The sequence below is a fragment of the Saccoglossus kowalevskii genome, chromosome 8, assembly GCF_978046115.1.
Source record: "Saccoglossus kowalevskii chromosome 8, keSacKowa6.1, whole genome shotgun sequence".
Taxonomy (NCBI): domain Eukaryota; kingdom Metazoa; phylum Hemichordata; class Enteropneusta; family Harrimaniidae; genus Saccoglossus; species Saccoglossus kowalevskii.
The window spans coordinates 20,833,826-20,857,179 of NC_140648.1; the positions used below are offsets into that span (position 1 = coordinate 20,833,826).

A 23,354-nucleotide genomic window follows, 5' to 3' on the forward strand; every position below is an offset into this window, starting at 1 on the left:
AATTTAAGTTGATTAAAACAATATTTATTTTCTATAAATTATATTTTGACTTACTTGAGAATATCATGTTCTTGCTTAGATAGAATTTCCTCTTTTTCAATTTCAGTGACATCCTAAAATGGGAAAAAATATAACTATGTTATGCAATAAACAATCAGTGAATCAACATACCAGTATTACTAGTGCACACTGTGTGGCACACTCACCCAGGGTAGGAATCAATCCCTATTTTTGGAGGACAACCACAGGAAGAGCATTACTGGTGATCAGTTCATATATACGGTATATATATATAATCTGCATTTTGATTTTGGCTTAATATGCATATTTACATAAACACCGCAAATTTTAAAACTGATGTTGCATGTAAATTTTATGATCTGAATTCATTTTGCTAGAAAAGTATGTATTATAATTAATATAAGGAAGTGTGAAAATAATATGAGCCAATCTAACAACCCAGCCGCTGTGTGGCCATGATTAGGCTCAAAGTATAGCCACTGTGTATTACGAGTCGGAACAATTAAGTTGGAAAGTTTCATGTCAGGATTGACATTTATTGAACTATGAAACTGGAAACATCGACATCAGCTTGTAACAAAAAAAAAATAATAATAATAATGGTGGAACCACAAGGTTCTCAAGTGTCACATGACCCGAAGCTCAAGTTGTGATAGATCAGTTCTAAACCAATCACTGGTCGCGGTAATAACGTCATAAGGATCACATATGATATAATAGGAATACAAATAATCTAAACTAAACATCAGAGTTATTGCTGCACAGAAATAATACAGAACATGGAATAAGAATTATAGAAAACATTTTGATGTCTAACTAGACAATTCAACTTTTAACTAACACACCTATGATTTGCATCTCGCCCGACACTCTAGCTACCAAGAGGGGGAAATGATGATAGCCTAACAAGACTTGTCACTGGTCACATACAAGGAACAAAATTTTAATTATTGTATTTGTTATATTAGAAGAGCAGCATTAATATTAGCAAACAAACGCCAACAATTGTATTCACTGTATGCTGAATTATTACTATGACTTATTATGATCATAAGCACACATTTGTCATTGACGTAAGCTTGTGCACTACAAATAGAGCAAAGTTCAAATTCTGGAATGCAAGAAGTGATTGATTTTGATAATTTGATAAAAATATTTTATTAATTTCACAGTATGATAATATTTCAAACAAGCAGCCTGTCGGCTGAGATAGCTCCGCTGTTAGCAATGCACATGGCAATTAAAGAACAGAAGATATCACTACAAAATGAACAAATCTGAGAGAGGTCCACATGTAGTACCTATATATGTAATATCAAAGCAATTGGACTTGCGGTTTTCAACAAGAAGTCGAAAATATCACTTTTTACCAAAAATTACTAAAATATTCACCAAAATTAGAGAATTAAAGATATCATTACAAAATGAACAAATCTGAGAGAGGTCCACATGTAGTACCTATATATGTAATATCAAAGCAATTGGACTTGCGGTTTTCAACAAGAGGTCGAAAATATCACTTTTTACCAAAAATTACAAAAATATTCACCAAAATTAGAGAATTGAAGATATCATTACAAAATGAACAAATCTGAGAGAGGTCGACATGTAGTACCTATATATGTAAATATCAAAGCAATTGGACTTGCGGTTTTCAACAAGAAGTCGAAAATATCACTTTTTACTAAAAATGACAAAAATATTCACCAAAATTAGAGAATTGAAGATATCATCATGAAATGAACAAATCTGAGAGAGGTCTACCCAAGGTACATATACACCAAGTATCAAAGCATTCAGGCTTGTAGTTTTCAAGAAGAAGTCGAAAAAGTAAAACATTGACACGGACGACGGCGACGGACGACGGACAATCACTCATATGATAAGCTCCGCTCGACAAAGTCGACAGCGGAGCTAAAAAAAGAAATGTACATCACCTGCCAGATGATAAGAGTAGAGTCGGCAGCTCCGGATATGACGTAATCACCTGGTTTCTTAGCAACCAACGCCCAACATTTATCCTGATGTTCATCAAACGTATTCACGCATTCATTGGTTTTAATTGTCCACAGTTTTAATAACCCGTCTGAACCGCTTGACATAATCTGCATTCCTCGACTCAGAAATATAACCTTTAAAACAGAACTATCATGCCCTTCGAATGTCTGAAATTGTTAAATTAAAAAAAAAAAAACTATGAAAAAAAAACTCTTTATGCAAATTTACCAAATATAGATATAATCAATTAAAATTTGTAATACCTCATTATTCCTAAACACACTGTTATATACAATACTGAACTGAATCTGATTATGTTTGACCAAAGCAAATAGACTACATATTACCGGATTCTGCCGTAAATTCGCCCATCCGAAAAATCACCCTGGGCGGTTTCACGGCTGGTGGGCTCTTATTTGGGGTTCAAATTTTCAAAAAATTATCATCAAATATTTTTATATATAATTCAACATGTATAATTCAACATTGTTTACAGCGATAACAGCTCATTGTGGAAACAAAGCTAACCCATTCACGCTAGTCGCAATAAACATAAATACTCTTGAATAGGCGTCAATGACTACAGCGAAACTTTTAGGCATCACAGAAGATTAAAATAACACCTTAAAAAAAATGAAAAAAAATCACACTGGGCAGTTTCCCAATTTATTTTTTTAAAAACCCGAACTGCCGTTTAACGGCCCTGGGCGAATTTACAGCAGAATCCGGTATTAGGGAATAATTTACATTTGGGAATGGCGAAATATGTTCAAATATAGCATAAGAATAAGCTGTACACTATTTTTACTGCTTCAATCTGATTATTATAAAACAGAATCAGGCTTAGTTATTTCCATTTGGTTTTAATTTGCTAGTAGTTTTTTATTAGTTTTGGTAATGGCAAGTTAGTGACAATAGTTAAAAAAAACAACAAAGAACAAAAATAATTGAAAAAATAACAAAATATTGAAAAAAAATCTATAGGTGATAAATATTAAAAAAAATAAATAGAATAGTATACAATACAATAAAACACAAATTTTAATAAAATTTTACTAACAGACATACATACAGACATTTTCATCATTGATAAGAAGTGAGCTATTTGCCAAAATAAAATTTTGCTACCTATTACAACAAAAAGCTCCTTAATTTTTCTATAACTTTTTGGCAGGTTAAATTATGACATTCACAAGACTAAACGCACAATAAACTCTGGTCAGTTAAAAAAAACACAGGTATAATTAAAAGGTGGATATTGTGCACATTCATTGAAATTTTGTGGAAATAACGCATTCGACTCACTGATGCATTCATCGTATATGAATTTTTGGAACCCATATGCACACGTCGTCGTGGCAACGACTGACCTTTAATATAACACGATAATGGATATAATAAGCATACCTTTAGGCAAGTGAAATCTGATATAGACCAGATTTTGATTGTACCATCAGCAGAAGACGTCGCCAACACCTATTATTAAAACAAGAAGAAAGGTTAATACAGATTGTTTTTATTTTTAGTTATCTATGGTCTGCAGTTTTTTTTAAGTCGCACAATAACTCAAACTGCCATTTTTATATTTAGTGAGATAATATATTCATCTACCTTTTAAATGCAAAAAATACCTTATCTGAATGACGTGTTACCTGACCTGTCTGGCACATGTATTTGTGCAGTCATCTTAACGAATATCTTTAAAAATTGTGTTGCATGTAGTAGTGACTTAGAATAGTGATCACTTTGATGTTTAGCAGGTGATATAAAGTGATGAATTGATGGAACTAGCTAACAATTGCTGTCAACATTTCTTTTGTTAATACAAAATCACATGAAATCATCAGTCAGCAAATATAAATGATTTTATTTTGAATACAAACATTTGGGGATAAAACTGAATAAACAGTGATTTCGTTTACAGTGATGTGGAAAAGAGGTCAACAATATCTATTTAACCTGTTCCTGCTTGGAGTCGCTATCGAGCGGGACACAACGGACGAAAATTGTTTGCATTCGGTGATGTGTCCTTATTTCCGTGGTATGTCTGGCGTAAACAGAAAGTGTCCAAAGGTGATGTAAATATGTCACAATTTTTCTAAATAAATAGGAACATATTCAAACATGTCGGTAACACATTCAAACATGTCAAGTGACACATTCAAACATGTCAGGTGACACATTCAAACATGTCAGGTGACACATTCAAACATGTCGGTAACACATTCAAACATGTCAGGTGACATTCAAACATGTCAGGTGACACATTCAAACATGTCAGGTGACACATTCAAACATGTCGGTGACACATTCAAACATGTCGGTAACACATTCAAACAAGTTATTTTGTTTTTCTTCGAATCTGAATAATTTAATCTAATAAACACATTCTGTGACTGATCAATCAGGTTAACTCTTTATATCAACATTTGTTTCATCAATTGCTGTGTCGTAATTGTGAATAATATAAACAGGCATACCTGATCCACAGGTGAGAACTGAAGACACCATATTCCTCTGCGGTGTCCTCGGCATACACCGAGTAGCGAAGCTTTGTTGGAAGACCAGATCTTTGCGGATTTATCCTGCGATCCAGTAGCTATCAGTTTATCATTAGGTGACACAGCAACAGAATTGATATCCTGCAAAATAAAAGCATTTATTGATGCAAATTAAGTAATCAAACGTTTCTTTTCTTTCTCTCTCTCAATATGACAATTAGTCATTAAAAGACTTGCTGTATTCTTCGTTTAGAAGAAAATGCAATTTATACGTAAATGTCGCAAGTGAGTCAATTTTTGGCTTATATTTGTGATGCACTTCTAAATAAATTAAATACAGTATTGTTTATTTTCTAGTTGAACTGTTAGAGCATGTGCAAGGGCAGAATTAATGAGAAATTATTTTGTAATATTTATTTGTAATACTACAATTAGGATTGACAATGACATGACAGGGGTAATTTGTTTATGTTGATTCGTTGCAAATGTACATTAACTATTTGGAGAATACTACATTCACTGGATGTTATTCCAGCTGATTAGTTGTGTGCATGAAAACAGTGAAAATCTATTTCAAATCAAAACATTGGTACTTAGTCTCATAAATTCACTGAAAGGGAAATTCATCGTTAACCATCAAGAAAGATGCGGATCAAGCTGACTTGATTACCAAAGTCAAGTTGATACAGTCAATGTCTTACTTTATCATGAGCTTTTTGTGTACACTTGACCTGCAATTGTACTATGTCACCATTCCACTTATCGACATCAGACGGGACGTCCCATATCTTTAGAGTGCAGTCTTGACTTCCACTTGCAATGAAATTTGATGATAATCTACACAGTGAAAACATGATGTAATTGCGGCCAATATTACATTGCATGTCAACAATTTAAGGACTTTTAGGAAGTTTTATATGATGAATAATAGGCTGTGACTAGGTATACATAGGTGAACAGATATACATAAATGATAAATGGGTATATATAGGTGGTGAATGGGTATAGATACGTGGTGAATGGGTATAGATACGTGGTGAATGGGTATAGATACGTGGTGAATGGGTATAGATACGTGGTGAATGGGTATAGATACGTGGTGAATGGGTATAGATACGTGGTGAATGGGTATAGATACGTGGTGAACGGGTATACAAAGGTTAACATGCATACATGAGTGGTGAATTGGTATACATAGGTTAATAGGTATACAATGGTGGTGAATGGGTATGCACAGGTGGTGAATGGGTATGCACAGGTGGTGGTTGGGTATGCACAGGTGGTGGTTGGGTATGCACAGGTGGTGGTTGGGTATGCACAGGTGGTGGTTGGGTATGCACAGGTGGTGGTTGGGTATGCACAGGTGGTGGTTGGGTATGCACAGGTGGTGAATGGGTATGCACAGGTGGTGAATGGGTATGCACAGGTGGTGATTGGGTATGCACAGGTGGTGATTGGGTATGCACAGGTGGTGATTGGGTATGCACAGGTGGTGATTGGGTATGCACAGGTGGTGATTGGGTATGCACAGGTGGCGATTGGGTATGCACAGGTGGCGAATGGGTATGCACAGGTGGCGAATGGGTATGCACAGGTGGCGATTGGGTATGCACAGGTGGCGAATGGGTATGCACAGGTGGCGAATGGGTATGCACAGGTGGCGAATGGGTATGCACAGGTGGCGAATGGGTATGCACAGGTGGCGAATGGGTATGCACAGGTGGCGAATGGGTATGCACAGGTGGCGAATGGGTATGCACAGGTGGCGAATGGGTATGCACAGGTGGTGAATGGGTATGCACAGGTGGTGAATGGGTATGCACAGGTGGTGAATGGGTATGCACAGGTGGTGAATGGGTATGCACAGGTGGTGAATGGGTATGCACAGGTGGTGAATGGGTATGCACAGGTGATGATTGGGTATGCACAGGTGGTGAATGGGTATGCACAGGTAGTGAATGGGTATGCACAGGTGGTGAATGGGTATGCACAGGTGGTGAATGGGTATGCACAGGTGGTGAATGGGTATGCACAGGTGGTGAATGGGTATGCACAGGTGGTGAATGGGTATGCACAGGTGGTGAATGGGTATGCACAGGTGGTGAATGGGTATGCACAGGTGGTGAATGGGTATGCACAGGTGGTGAATGGGTATGCATAGGTGGTGAATGGGTATGCACAGGTGGTGAATGGGTATGCACAGGTGGTGAATGGGTATGCACAGGTGGTGAATGGGTATGCACAGGTGGTGAATGGGTATGCACAGGTGGTGAATGGGTATGCACAGGTGGTGAATGGGTATGCACAGGTGGTGAATGGGTATGCACAGGTGGTGAATGGGTATGCACAGGTGATGATTGGGTATGCACAGGTGGTGAATGGGTATGCACAGGTAGTGAATGGGTATGCATAGGTAGTGAATGGGTATGCACAGGTGGTGAATGGGTATGCACAGGTGGTGAATGGGTATGCACAGGTGGTGAATGGGTATGCACAGGTGGTGAATGGGTATGCATAGATAGTGAATGGGTATGCACAGGTGGTGAATGGGTATGCACAGGTGGTGAATGGGTATACATAGTTTAATATGTATACATGTACATAGGTTGTGAACAGGTGCACATAGGTGGTGAATTGATATATACACACGTGGTGAATGGTATACAAAGGTGGTGAACGGGTATATATATCAATGAATGAATAGCAAGCCTTATGCAATGAATATGAACAGAAACAATAAAAGGTAACAATGTATAATGCAAAATACAAAGAGTATAGACATGTGTAGTATGATCGCTGACACCTTACATCATTGTCAGTTTCAACTCGGCTAATCCATGGTCAACTTAATGGCATTCCCAATTCACACTCACCTTGGCGTAGCAACAGTTCCAATACCATGAGTATGACCAGAACCGACACCAATACAAGACACAGTTCCAGTTGACACGTCCATTTTCCATAACCTGATTGTGTTATCCTGAAAATAGAAAACAAGCATGATTTTCAATGATCTACTCTATATAATAGCTCTTGATAAAAGAATTCCAGTCAGATCATGAAGCAGAAAATATTTTATAACAAAATGCAAAAGAAACTAGTTTGTACTGCTTGTTTCAAAATTACTTTTCGCTTTATATATATAATGGAATTAATGATTTTAAAAGAATACAATCATAGATTTAAATCAGATCGAAAAATACAGCTTTTGAAAAACTTTATCAACTGTATAATTCGCATCTTATATTTCCGTATCTTGTACTAGTAGAAGAATGTCATCCCACAATATCCCAAATAATAGAAAAAATACATTTGAATATTTTTTCAATTACAAATCCACTGTTCAAGTTATTTCTTGAGCCTAGCCTAGATGGTTATTTGCATGAAATTTATAGCTTTCTAAAATCTTTGAAATACCTTTGAACTGCTGACCATCAACAAGCCATCCTTGAAAACGTCCAACGACAACACAATATCTGAAAACAAAAATTAGCATAGAATTAATTCGATACAGAGATCGCCTCCAATTCGGTTCCTTGTCATCAGCAAGTCAAAAGGTTGTCTACAGATGCAAAATACCAATAACTGTTAAACGCCTTAATTTCTCAAGAGGCGAGTTTTCGCAAGTTGGTGAAAATTGCTAAATATCGGTAAAAATAATGCTGGGTTCTCAGAAAGACAGGAAGCCGAGGGGACTTTTGTGAAATTTGTTCCCTCAAACACCATTAAATCATTAATTTGTGAAAACTAGCTAACAGCAATAATTTAATGGGTTAGAGACTTAATTGGAAAATTATGCTGGAGTATATAATAATATGGTGACCAGATTATTGACTCAAATGGTCATGTGACCAATAAGATAATGCATTTCAGTGCAGCTTTTAGGCAAGGTCAGGCATGGATTAAGGTTAAACTTAAGTCAGTTTTAATACTTCACTAGTACACTGGAGATATTTTTAAAAAAACACTGTATAAAGTATTGGTTTATTAGTCCAAATATTATTTCTTTAGATATCAAATTAATAGAAGATGCATGGGGGTGATGGTACCCTTAACCACATTGCCCAACCTGACCATTAGAGGGCAGTTGGGCTCTGTTCCCATTAGAATCAATGTAAAGATTGGGTATATCTAAAAAATTAGGCATAATATTAAAGTGAGATGGCCTATACGTGGAAGTGATTGTCGTCATGGCTACAGGTGTCATCCAAGTGCACTTCAAGCATTCATGCATATGTTAGTTTAATATTTAAATCTGATATGTGGACGAGCTAATGGAGCATTTCAAACATGCACTGAATGGCCTAGGAGATGGTTTTCGGCTTTCGCTCCAGTCATTGCATTTATGTGCCTAATGAAACATGAATTCATATACAAAAATCGTTTGAAACGTTCGTACATACATCTAATTGTTCAATTTCGTATAAGTACTCAACCATCATTAATTAACGTGTATTCCAAAAATTACGATAACACTTTCACTGGTTTAAAGTTCCAATTTTTGTGAGCTATTTATACCATAAATTACTGGACAGTTCCACTGCGGGATATGAAACTGTTGTTAACTAAGGCAACGTTGTGTCGAAAAAAAAACACGTTTACTAGCCAGACTGAAGATTAGTGAAGTACAATCTCGTGTAATGGTTTCAGCCGAACGTAACGTAATGTAACGTATCGTAATGTAACGTAATGTAATGTAATGGATATAGAAGGATGGAAAACTCTTGTGGATACAGTATAATAAAATTATAATTTGTCATTGATAATATTCTTTATATTTAATTCTGATTGTTATTACAGGATTGATACTAACTAGTCCAGTATATTCTATGTATGGTACAACAGTCATCTCTGTCCTCATTAAACATGTGTTTACAGTGGGCGAAACATGTTCATGTATACTTGACAAATTAATTTCAGTTTTTACATTCGTTACTTTTTATCAATGTCCAAAATAGCGGGCAGCAGTGAATTATTACCACTGAACTGTTAATTCATTGTCTGTATTGTATGGGCGTTGAATGAACAGGCTCTTCTAAAATAATTATTTTCCCTATACATGTGATAGGCTCAATCAATATTCCTCTTAATTATCATTCACTGTACACAGCTTTGTAAATAGCCAATAATGACCTACCCGAGTGTCCAGTCAAAATCTGACAATTCTGAGTTGAGAGTTCAATGATGCGAATCTGCTCACTGTTGGTTGCCACGGCGATATGAGTTTCTTTTTCACCCATCAATTTCACATCAAGGACTTCATCATTGTAACCGACAAACTGTAGAGACATGGGTTAAATAGTGAGCGGCATGTGACAACACAATGTAGTAAAATCAAAAGCGAATACAGATAAGGACCGCCAAGGGCCTTGACACACAATTACTTTGAAGCTGAATAACTTAAATGTATACAAGATCATGCATGTAGTTCTACTTTGGCAATCGTGTTCAACTCTTTTTCTCTCTGTCTGAATAATTTCAATTAGAGTGAGTATATTCATTTGAGGCATGCAGTATAATACTCAAATACAATTTAAAATGACTACTGGTTACCATGAAGACAATAGATGGAGATTGTGATTGGTGTAATTAAACGTAAACAGTCACTAATTTTTCTGGGTATTCAAACACTTGGAAATCTCCAAAGTTTAATAGAAGTACCAATGCAAGCAGAATAACAAGTTGTCAGCATTTTCATGTATTTTTGATAGATTATACTTAAATGGTGGTTTGGTTGATGCATCATGTATGTGCAAGATCTGTGTTGGTAAACATCAATTTTACCAGAGGTACATTACTTGGGGTTTGCAACTACGATGGCATGATACCAAGATCCTGTTACAATCTCGCTCTCGCATAAGCGTTCCAACTCAGAAAAATCTGAATGCGCATGCCCGAGGTAACTAGAATACTGGGATGTCCAGGTGGATCAAAATAGCTGCTCACGATATGACGAATTACAATAACTATATTTTATGTACATATTCGGTGTATTATATTTTTTTACTATGAATGTGGTAATACGTGTTTTATTGTTTTATTACAAACCGCCTATGTCATGTCAGAAGGTCGTAGCATCCATCTCACTATCTACGAGATGAGACTTGAATGGGATCTTGGCATGATGTCACCGTACAGTACTATGCTCGTTGCAAACCCCAAGTAATGTAATGTACCTCTGATTTTACACAATACATTGAACTCTGCTACAGGCAAACGTGAATGTTAAGTTTTATCTGGTCTTGATGTGCGATATCTTTGAATTCTAGAAATATTCGATAATAAATTTCAATCACAACAACTACCTAGTCAAATATTTGTCTAATTTTTTTGTACGCATTGATCTGTTAAAAAATCAGAGTCACTATCTTTGTTCATAAGGGAGCTGTACTTCATGCATGCCTAGCGTGATCACTGCCATTTTTCAACCAGAAGAATTTACCGGTACAACTTGGACTAAGATGCTGGCATATGTGCAAGCTCCACCTCAATACCGATAGAAAAAGCATATATACGAAACTTAAGTTACTAGAGTTTGTTTGAAACTGACCTGCTTGACTAGGTTGAAATCATCAATATTGTAAAAGACGATATTATGATCATACGAGACAACACAGAGGACATTCAATGCATCACATCGATGTAGCTGGACAATATTACCAGCTGGGTCTTGTTCATCACTCGTCTTCTTGCTAGGTGGTTTTTGTGTTATACTATTGGTTTGTGTGAACACACAGTTGCCAGTACCTGCGTTCCACACCCTGAAAAGACCTAGTAAATGAATAAATATCGAGTAAATTGAAATATCCGAGCGTAAAATATATATTTCATATTACTTACTGTGTAGGGATTAATTATTAACTGTTTTTTTTTCACTTTTTTCACTAAATGCATTACTGTAAAATACTTTATTTTAGCTGTGATAAATTTTCACAGAAAAAACTTGATAGATGTTTTGTATGAAGTTTATTTTTACTGATTTTTGACAAGTTGAATATAGAAAACAAGCAGCCTGTCGGCTGAGATAGCTCAGCTGTTAGCAATGCAAATGGCAATTAAAGAACAGAAGATATCATTAGAAAATGAACAAATCTGAAAGAGGTCCATATGTAGTACCTATATGTATATTATATCAAAGCAATTGGACTTGCGGTTTTTAACAAGAAGTCGAAAGTATCACTTTTTACCAAAAATTACAAAAATATTCATCAAAATTAGAGAATTAAAGATATCATCATGAAATGAACAAATCTGAGAGAGGTCCACATGTAGTACCTATTTAATGTAATATCAAAGCAATTGGACTTGTGGTTTTTAACAAGAAGTTGAAAATATCACTTTTTACCCAAAATGACAAAAATATTCACCAAAATTAGAGAATTGAAGATATCATCATGAAATGAACAAATCTGAGAGAGGTCTACCCAAGGTACATATACACCAAGTATCAAAGCATTCAGGCTTGTAGTTTTCAAGAAGAAGTCGAAAAAGTAAAACATTGACACGGACGACGACGATGGACAATCACTCATATGATAAGCTCCGCTTGACAAAGTCGACAGCGGAGCTAAAAAAGGTATATTTTGCTGGAATTTATTTTCACTGAATCATCCCTTCAGCAAAAATATCGAAAATAAAGTATTTTACAGTAAATTAAAACCCAGTGAATATTCAAATTGAATAATATATTGATCGTTTCCTTAACATTTCAGTGAATTTAAACCTGGTGAATATCCCTGCAAATTCAGTTCCACAAAAGTTGAACTCGGTTAATATTTTCCCTTCTACAGTAAGCCAGATGTTTGCTAGATCTTTAATTTACCTTTCTGTGGGTGATAAATTGTTTTTAAATGATGATCATTATCACAATTTACAGTTTTCAATTAAACTTTGTAGCTAAATATAATTCTGTTGGTGACTGGCGAAGGATTAGGAGAAGTTCAACACTCAAACTTGAATTTAGTCAAAAATAGTATATTTTAACCTTTTCACCACCAATTCCCTCTTTTCATCACAAACTCACAAAATAGTCCTGTTTATAGTCTGCACTTTCCTTCAGAAGATTAAGACAAAAATAACCAATTTTTTTGAGTAAAAACTGAAAATTTACAAATTTTGTCTGTTGATTCCAAAATTAGGGTTCATTTCCAGAAATATTGAAAATTATGAGAAAAAACGTACAGAAAAATTTGGGTGAGAAATTCTGGTGGTGAAAAGGTTAAACAAAATCGGTAAACCTAAAAAACTTCAGGGGGTAAGTTCAGTTGGAGTTCCGAGCACATTAATTAAAATGCGGTATTACCTTTACTGCCAGCTGTGATAAAATACAGATTCTTATCATCAACATGGATTTCAGGAAGTAATTTTTTTGTCAATAGAAGAACCCCTTCAACCGTCTGAAATATAATATACCAACCGGAAGACACTTATTAATACCGGTAAATATTGACAGCTGAACAATAATGGATACTCAACACACAATCAGATGAAGTACAGGGAAACAAAACAAATATTTCTCTTTAGTGGAAAATTTGTTAATTTTCAAACTTAAAAATGTTATTTTGAAGGAGAAGTTCAAAAACAACTCTGTAATATTGATCAGATGCATGCAAGTCATATTTATTTATTGGTCCCACACTATCATTTATTTTAATTTAAAATATATTAAACACATTCTACCAGTAGTTGTATTTTTGAAAATTCATTGTTATGTTTTTGCAGAAACATTTTTTTTATTCTATTCACAATATCAGATGTGTTAATTAAAGCTATTTATCCAAAAATAATTGCCAGAAAAATGTAATTTTTGGGCAATAAAAAAGAATTGGTAAAATTTTTGGCTTTTTTTTTGGCCCTATCTTTTTTTGAAAAAAATTAGCTTTAATTGTCACACATAACACATGAAATTATTACAGTGTACTACGCACCAACATGAAAAACAATTTTGAAACAAATCTGGAATATGTATAATTAATAAATGTTCCCTATATTCATTGCTTCATACACTGCAATAAAAAGTTCATGTCCTAAAAACCATTTGTATTTTCTAAGTGACAAGTTTCCATAGATGCCAATCAGGAATGATCAAGTAATTTTGGAGCATTAGAATCACTGTAGTCACAGAATCTTTCTTAAAAATTCAAATAAGGTCTGCACAATGTAACAGACCATCTATGTACCAAAGTTTAATTTAAATGAAACAAGTCATTGAAAATGGACACAGTTCCAGTTAAATTAAGTTCTCTTTGTGCTCGTCATATTAAAGCGGAGGGGTTGTCGCGAGCGTGTCCTTGAAACTTGAGTTCCAAGTGACGTATACAACAGATTGTTTATTTACATCAAAACACGTGTTCAGTGTAGTAGTAATATGGCCAAAAATATAAACAGCAGTTATTCGGCCATCTTTGATCTGATTATGAAACACACTGATATGTATGATGTATTTGCAAAATACAAATGAAAATGGTACATAAATAGTGGAAATATAGTAGTAAGGCAAAAAGTCAGATGGCTGTCATTCGGCTATCATTGACCTGATTTTGAAACAAATTGTCATGGACATGCATCCTAACATGTATAAAGTACATGTATGTGCCAAATTTGAATGAAAACTAACAGAGCACGTCCAAGATACCGCATAAAAAAAACAAGATGCCTACCAGTCAACCATCTTTGATCCAATTGCGAAATAAATCGTCATGGACATGTATTCTAGCATGTATAATCTATGTACCAAGTTTGAATGACAACTGACAAAGCATGTCCAAAATACAACATTTTCAAAAAAAAAGATGGCTGCCAGTCGGCCATTTTAAATCGAATCGCTAAACCACTGCATGTGCATATGTCCTACATAAGGTACTAGGCACATGCAAAGAATGAACGGAATCGGTCCACAGGATTCTGAAATACGACTCTGGACAGACTGACGCACGGACGGACGGCCGGACGGACACACGGTCGGATAGACTCAGGAACTCATGGACGGTCAGGACATATATCCTAACATGTATGATCTATGTACTAAATGTGAGTGAAAACTGACAAAGCATGTCCAAAATATGACATTTTCAAAAAACAAGATGGCTGCCAGTTGGCCATCTTTGATCAAATTGTGAAATAAATCGTCATGGACATTTATCCTAACATGTATAATCTATGTACCAAGTTTGAATGAAAACTGACAAAACATTTTCAAAAAACAAGATGGCTGCCAGTCGGCCATTTTAAATTGAATCGCTAAACCATTGCATGTGCATATGTCCTACATAAGGTACTAGGCACATGCAAAGAATGAACAGAATCGGTCCACAGGATTCTGAAATATGACTCTGGACAGACTGATGCACGGACGGACGGACGGACACACGGACGGATAGACTCAGGAACTCACGGACGGTCGGGGACATATATCCTGACATGTATGATCTATGTACTAAATTTGAGTGAAAACTGACAAAGCATGTCCAAAATAAAACATTTTCAAAAAACAAGATGGCTGGCAGTAGGCCATTTTGAATCAAATCGCTAAACCACTTCGTCCGAACGGGGACTAATAATTAGTACTTTAGATATCGGAGTGAAAGCTTAAAATTGGTTCAATTATGCAAATTAGGTTATTAATATGTACAGATAGATTTTAACCCCAAACTAATCATTACCCGGTACACTACATACCAGTTTAAATGAACTTCTGGTTTGTATTAGAATTTTATTACTGTAATTAATTTAAAATTGATGTATTAATTAATATAATTATAATTTTACCTGAATTTTTAAGCAGTTTAAAATGGTTTGTTTTTGCAATCTAAGCATACACATGTATTTATTTGACAAAGATGAACTGCATATAATTATATTTATTTTTGTTGGTGCATTAATTAAATTCTCAATATATGCAAATTTAATATTCATGAGTACATTAATATTCATGAGTGACCAGTACTCTGGTTGGGCTGGTGAGATCCATGGTAAAGAAGACTTTAACAAGCCATGCATGGCACAGTCCCCGTTAGTTATCAAATTTAAGATATATAGTTTTGTTTATAGTAGTATAGCTGGAATATAACCATGTCAGGAATATGATTTTTTAACATTAAAATGATTGACATTTGTATCTGATCGTCAAACAAGTACTTGTCCATATTGAGAGATATTGCTCTGGAACAGCATTCAAAATCAGCCATTTTGAATAAATGTATACACCGTACTTGACCGCGTTAGCGCCCTCAACTCAAAAAATCACGATTTTGTAGGCGCTTACCTGAGCACCCCCCTTGAAAAAGAGTGCAAATGAAAATTTTGATTCATCTAGTGACAGATTACGTCTTTGAGGGAAAATCAAATTACTAAATTAGTTGCGTCGTCTTTGATTTTCACAATGAAGAAACAGAAATGATCACAAAAAATACGCACATTTTATTACAATATTAATTACGTACCACCATAATTTACGGAATTAAAAACATTTGAGTCTGTTGGAACACAGTCGAAGTCAAAATTGTCATATTATTTCCACTGATGAAGTTGTTGGATCGTACGCAAACTCTCGACGAAAATCACTTTCCGCCATGATGCAATTGCAGATTTCACCTGCAGCGGCGTCCTTTGAACTAATGGGTCAAGTTGGTTATTAACTAATCAGAATGCTGTGTTGTACTGATGCAATTCTTCGGAAATTCCCGAAGACTTTCCGGTAACGCAATGCGGAAGTGAATAATCGATGTTGAAGTACGATCTGTTGGAATTGATTTCAGCGAATAAACGACAAGGTTTTTCCAAAAAACTAGTAACTTGCCATTTTTGAGAGGTAAACTGAATATGGCATGAAATATTTATCGCATTTAACTTGTATTAACAGGTCATTGTCGAAGCGTAGTTTATGCACGGTTACTGTGCTCTACGCATTCACAACATGTTTCACAGAGATCGATATCCACGCTGTATCATATAAAAACGATTACCAAGATTCGTTATGTAAGACCAAGTTTTAAATTAGTTGCATTTTGAAGGGGTGGGCGCTTTGCCGAATGTGACCCCAAATATAAAAATTGCGCAAAAGTGGGGAGTGGGCGCTTGCCCGGGCATGGGCGCTAACGTGGTCGAGTATGGTATATAACATGATGTATAACGAATATATAAAATTTAAATATAACAAGTCAAAGCATTTAAGAGATATGGCTCTAGAAGCCCAATCATTAAAACAAAATGGCTGCCAGTCAGCCATTTTGAATCCAATCTGAAAAATAAAATGACGAGCATCAGGAACCCGTAATGTCTAATGTATGTACCAAGTTTGAACGAAATCCACCCATAAATGCTTGATATTTGATATTTGATGATTTTTTAGCACAAAAATGACCACCATTCGGCCGTTTTGAATAGGATAGTCAAACCAATATATCTGTTTATCTATGACATGATGTATAATGAATATTTAAAATTTGAACATAATCAGTGAAAGCAAGTCATAGATGTGGCACGAGAACCACATTCATTAATACAAAATGGCCGCCAGCCGGCCATTTTGAATTCTATCTGAAAAACAAAATTATTTGCACCAAGGTCCCATATCTGCCTAATGTATATATTAAGTTTGAACAAAATCCATCTTTGAACAGTCGAGAAATGCTTGATTTTGATGATTTTTAGAACAAAAATGGCCGCCATTCGGCCATCTTGAATCAGGTCGTGAAACAAATTGACGTGCATATGTATAATATCATGTATGATGTATGTGTGAAGTTTGATTGTGATTGGTCCAGGCATTTCTAAGATACAGGTCCGGACGCACGCACAGACGCACGCACGCACGCACGCACACACACATACACACACGCACGCACGGAGGTCAAAACATAAGTCCCCGTTTTCGGACTGCATCCGAACGGGGACTAAAAAGAGTAACGAGTTAACTACACAAGGTCAAATAGAGATGTTCTCACCTCGTACACTGGTATGGTTCTCTTTGCCGAATAATTAACTACGTCCCAGACGATGACAACATTGTCACGGCCTGAGCTGACCATCGTGTCACCGTCCTCTGTAAAACTCATTGCAGTTACAGCACTGAAGTGACTCTCCAGAAGAGCTATACACCTGGGAGGAGAAATGCAAATCTCTAGTTAGGTCTAGGTGAGCATTAAGCCATATTATTTCAGGTTATTCAGTGTTGTCTACAGAGTACTTTTAAAATATGTTGGTATTACCAAGCTTGAATTTTCGAGACAAAGTGAAAGTTATTGCTATGCTAGTTTATCCCTTTGAAAGCCATTAAACCCTTTGAACACCTTTTCTCTCCAAAATTGCGGTACATTTTTCACACTTTATGTAAATTTAATGAATTTCGCAATCAGTGTAATTTTGTAGCAGTGACAATTTCACTGGGGTCCTGCGACAAAACCTTTTCGTGAAATTTTGTCTTCATGAATGCCATTTAAACGTAAAAATTGAGCGATTTTTTGTTATTTTTGGACCAAAATGGTTACCCCGTTGTAATAAAAAAATAACATTGTTAGACTGGTTCATCATTTATGAATCATAATACACAAGATAATTTTTCAGGGCACATTGATAAAGACACTGTACAAAATGGTATGCAAATTGGGCCACTGTGCCAGATTTGTTTCCATGGAAACAAGGATTTTAGATTCCCATTCTAGGATTATGCTTCCTTAAAATACAGATACGGATACATATGTGGAGAAGACATCATTTGTAAGAATGCTGCAGATAGGGTTTCATATCCAAATATATTGTGATCACTCAAGAGAGAAATTTGGTCTGTATCTGCATGAATAAGATATGCTATATCTATGCACCAATTATAAAAGCTTAAAATATCTAAATATTACACATATAATATATATTTGAAAATGAGTCAGGGAAGAATACTAACAGAGTAATTTTTATTTCTGCTAACTAATGAGAGGAACCTTACTCTTCAATGCTTATAATATTGATACATTTTATTTTGAATCATTTTCGAATGTAGACATATCTACTATCAGAGGTACATTACTTGGGGTTTGCAACGTGCATAGTACTGTACGGTGACATCATGTCAAGATCCCATTCAAGTTTCATCTCGTAGATAGCGAGACTGATACTATGACCTTCTGACATGACATAGGCGGTTTATAATAAAACAATAAAACATGTATTACCACATTCATAGTGAAAAAATATAATACATCGAAAATGTACAGAAAATATAGTTATCGTAATCCGTCATATCGTGAGCAGCTATTTTAATCCACCTGGATATCCCAGTATTCTAGTTACCTCGGGCATGCACATTCGCATTTTTCTGAGTTGGAACGCTTATGCGAGAGCGAGATTGTAACGAGATCTTGGTATCATGTCACCGTAGTTGCAAACCCCAAGTAATGTACCTCTGCTACTATCTACTACAATCTAGCATAACTTTCCCTATATTAAGTCAACGTTCAAACAGGGACCAATTTGATTTTTTTTACCTGCTTGTCTGCAAATCCCAGATTCTAATTTTATAATCATCCGACGCCGAGTAAAGCTGAAGTCTGGATATATCCGGATGAAACTGTACGATACTATCAAGAAACAAATAAATTTAACATCTTGATTTTGATTTATCATGAAACAAAGTGACAATTCCCATTCACCAAGTTGAACATCTGGACACAAGGCTTTATGATGATGACTCATCACAATGATCTGGTATAAAGTCCTTGGTGTTGTACGTACCTCAGCTACAAAAGAAATCATTACTATACAAGTGCCTGAAATGTAGATTGATAACATAGCAATACAACCAAACCCCTGTCACTGGAAACTCACTACATTGTTGATACTGTAATAATGGTAACTAGACTGACAATTTTGGAAACACTAGTCATTGTCAATGTTTCTTTGGCTGAGGATAAGAGAATGGTTACATGAACAAAATGTTCATCAGTTGGTCCCTTTGAATCAACTCACTGAACAAATCCAATGTTTCACAGTTACTTAGTACATGTGATGTTCATGCAAGGTACACACCTGCTAACACATTGACATCCTGAATCTTTTTTTCAGATAAAAACAGACATAAGTTGAATCCAAAAACAAATTGAGATTATATTATGTGTTGCTTTTTATACCTATTTTGTGCAGAATCCAGTTATAGTTTGAGAAATGACAAACCATTCATGCTTTCATTTCTAACCATTCCTATGATTTTGACTGAGTGTGTCTAATTGGTCTCTGCTGCAGGGGAAAATATGAATATTCTTGAATTCTTCGCATGCTGAACATTAAATAGAAAACACCAGTACAGCAACTTCACATTCTTGTACTTCATAGACCGATTCAGCACATTTAGTCGATGCTTTGAGAATCATTAAATTATTACCTGACAACTCCATGTGAGCCTTTCAAGTTATGGGTACAGTACTGCTTAATGATGTCCCATATTTTTATTGTACTGTCACACCCACCAGTGGCTAATAACGTAGATGTACTGTCAAATGTCATGCTGGCTACAGGAGCAGCATGGATAGCCTACAACGTAAAAAATGGAATAATGAGATGTCATCACGGAAGATGGGAATGTGTCACATAGCCCCCTCATTAAAAGTTAATTTCTCAAGATACAAATCAATGACAAATTTTGCGAGTCAGTGAGAATCCCTTATGTTTTGTCGCATTGAAAATTTCTTGTGGAATTTCGGCAATATTAAATGAACAAGTCAAGAAATTTTGTAGCCAAGAAAAACAACAGGTTGATGATTTCACTGAAATTACGTGCAGTGAAAAATGTAAATTTTTGACATGCAACTACATTTTTTCGAATATTTCAACTTTCAGCCTGAATTTACTACAGTTGCAAATTTTTATGTACATCGAGTCAGCAATGTCATCATCCGATTGGCTGACAATCAAGCCAGTAGGTCGTTAACAGATTTGGAGGCTGTATTACTTGCAACTGTATTGTCAGCTAATTCGCTTACAATAATGCTGGTTAGCATTAAGTAACATACGTCCCACTGAGAAGAAACCCCAGACTGGTTCTATATCGGTATTATCAGTTTAATCTAATGACAAATTTCTGAATTTAAAGCTGATACTTACTTTCCATGTTCTTGTGCATACTTTATCTTTCCAGTCCCATTGTCGTAAAAGTAGATTACGAGCCGCTGTCACGAGAACCTGGGAAGTTTATAGCGTGGATAACAATCACAAAACAATTACCGGTATATAATGTAGAATCATAATATTTTGTAATTTTCTACGTGGCAAAATTATTGTTTTTACATCAGACCTCTAAAATCAAAGCTATAGAAATTAGAATTCCAGCTATGGCAATCCAAAATAAGTTTTTATTAATTTTATGATTTTTGCAGGTGAATATATTTTTTCACCAGATGGAAAATCAGATTGTTGGCACTTTTTTTCTCGCCCAACTTTGATGCAACATTTTCACATTGGGATTTTTCTGTCATTTTTTTGGTAATTTTGTACTAAATGCACAGAATTTCTCATTTACAGGTGGTCTTGATCAAAATCTGAAAACATTTTTTTTGTAAATATTGATAAAAGCTCAGTGACACTGACCTGGCTATCATTGGTAACAGTAAAACAGGTGATCTCATCTTCATCATCCTAAACAGAAATTAAGAGGAAAAATCATTATAATCAAGTACTTCTAGAAGAATTCAATTGTTATGTGACAATATCTCAATGGTGATTTACATATGAAACATTTACAATATGATGTTGGCATCTCAGGAACATCAGGAGTGCATGCATGTCACTCATTGCCTTGAGGTGTCTGGGGTCACCTTACATGTGCCTTGTTTATGTTCGAGGAGCCATTCTGTTGCCACAGGTCACTATTGCCACGTCTCTCAGGGCATCACAAGAAGGCAACACAAACACACTCCAGAGCGAATGAAAATAAACCTGCAAAGGCGTATTGATCACTGCACCCAAGAACATACCAGTCTTAGTAATAGGCAAGGTAATATCTGACAAGTGGGCCACCTTAGCAGTTTATCGTATTTTCTCTATTAGTAGCACATTTTAAATACAAGCAGGGATTGTCATATTTTGAGAATGTTTCATTTTCAATTTCAAACTCTTCTAAATTGTGAAACATAACATTTTGACTCCAACTGTGACCGAGCTCATTGATATTTATATAGCTCATTAATATCCATGAGCAACTGACACTCCCATTGGGCTGGTGAGATCCCTGCATTAACCGAAAAATTGCATTTAATCTACAATACATTACTAGTGAAATATGACTCACAGACAATAGACACACCTCTGTCATTTGCTTGAGTGCAAATGCTCTACTAAAAGAAGTAATACAGTATTGATTTACTATGAAACTGACGTAACCATGAAAGATTACATCACATGAAAAGAGGACATTGGGATTCAGTCGTTCAAACGAATTGTAACAATGTTTCAAGATTAAGTCACTCAATGAGTGATTACCCGGTAGTCACCACCCCTCAAAACTACATCAAGAGCTACAGTTTGGTCTGTGCTTATATAAAATACATTATAGCTTGTTTATTAAAGCAGAAATATTTACTGAAAAGTAAACAGCCTGAATATGTCTTATATTACTAACATTGGTATATAAGTTGAAATTATTGATGAAAATAATACGCGCTTAAAAACAATTGTTTTATAAAATGAAAAAAGCAAAGCCAGCTGATAGCAAGCCTGAAAGATAAGTCACACCAAGACTGTTACTGTATACCAGCATCAGTCCATTTTTTAACTCTTAGTGTATTTTAGATTTCTTACAAATTCTCTCTTATAAACACATGTAAATCTATAGTGTTCATTACTGGGTGGATGCTTGCTGATACTGACAAGCAGATTCTTGTTAATAAATATGCTAAAGCTCTACTTCTGAATGCAAAAAAAAAAACAGCAGTAAAGCTTGTAAAATTGTTCACATACTTGATTTCTGTAATTGTGTATGGGTGCCTGGTTTCTTTTGTTACATCATCAGATCAACAACTCAAGAAAATATCCTTATTAAAGAATTACCTGGATAACTGTGTGTACAACTTTTCCAGTTTCCACTTCTAAAATTTTTATTTTTTCATTACACTGACAGAACATGTGAAGTCCATCTTGAGAGAGGAGAACTTTGCCTCCTGTGTAGAATGCATCAATCTTTGTACTGACAACAAAACTGAAATGCAAAGTACATGTGTTAAATCCCTTTATCCATATTAGTCTGTTCAAAGAAAACCTGTGTGAACTCTTAGCACAGGCTAAGTACAAATTAAATCTCGTCTGTTTTTAAGACGCGCACAGGCTAAAGAAGTGTGCATGAATGCCAAGCGCCAAAAAGACCACTCAAAACTGATAATAGTGATATTACATTTACATGTACTCTGTCACAGTGTGAAGTCTAATTTGCATAATATAAAACAGCTCTCTGGCTGACTTTGGCAAGCGGGTGTTTATATACAGGGATCAAAGAGTGCTGAATGTCAGTGAATCAATGAGCAGTTTCAAACTAAACAGATGAGATTGCACATTATATCAGTTTACGGCATGCAATTTCGCAAATCAGGACTTTACAGGAATTAAAAAAAAAAACTTTTCTTTTTATCAGTAAATTTAAGAAGTTTTGTAACTATGAACATTTGAGAGTGAATAAGAGTCTCACTGGTAGGATTTTGGTAGCAACATTTTTTAATAGGGTGGATTTTCATCACTTTTCAATTGAGTGTTGTTGTCCATAGTGGGCAGAGCGTCAAACATTTCCGGTTTTTAAGGTTTCCTTCACTTAGTTTCGGGATGCGTGTTTCCTGTACATAACCGGTAATTTGTTTCGGCAAA

General features: G+C 35.4%; 1 protein-coding gene and 1 long non-coding RNA gene across 2 annotated transcripts in view; one reads left to right on the forward strand and one right to left on the reverse strand.

The window, feature by feature from the left end:
• LOC100376515 (transducin beta-like protein 3) overlaps positions 1-23,354 on the reverse strand; it is a 32,714-nt gene that overhangs the window by 8,316 nt on the left and 1,044 nt on the right. The window contains exons 2-17 of the mRNA XM_085502329.1: positions 22,551-22,698; positions 21,093-21,140; positions 20,610-20,687; positions 19,891-20,039; positions 18,998-19,090; positions 17,465-17,618; positions 12,823-12,916; positions 11,071-11,291; positions 9,658-9,799; positions 7,938-7,996; positions 7,394-7,500; positions 5,222-5,357; positions 4,500-4,661; positions 3,427-3,495; positions 1,959-2,186; positions 55-113 (exon numbers count right to left, since the gene is read on the reverse strand). Of these exons, the coding sequence (XP_085358455.1) occupies positions 55-113; positions 1,959-2,186; positions 3,427-3,495; positions 4,500-4,661; positions 5,222-5,357; positions 7,394-7,500; positions 7,938-7,996; positions 9,658-9,799; positions 11,071-11,291; positions 12,823-12,916; positions 17,465-17,618; positions 18,998-19,090; positions 19,891-20,039; positions 20,610-20,687; positions 21,093-21,140; positions 22,551-22,698 (1,947 nt within the window). The remainder of the gene's footprint in view (positions 1-54; positions 114-1,958; positions 2,187-3,426; positions 3,496-4,499; positions 4,662-5,221; positions 5,358-7,393; positions 7,501-7,937; positions 7,997-9,657; positions 9,800-11,070; positions 11,292-12,822; positions 12,917-17,464; positions 17,619-18,997; positions 19,091-19,890; positions 20,040-20,609; positions 20,688-21,092; positions 21,141-22,550; positions 22,699-23,354) is intronic.
• On the forward strand, positions 3,466-4,704 carry LOC146739382 (uncharacterized). The gene is made up of 3 exons (XR_014930094.1): positions 3,466-3,518; positions 3,944-4,092; positions 4,511-4,704. It is a non-coding gene; the product is annotated as an uncharacterized LOC146739382 (long non-coding RNA).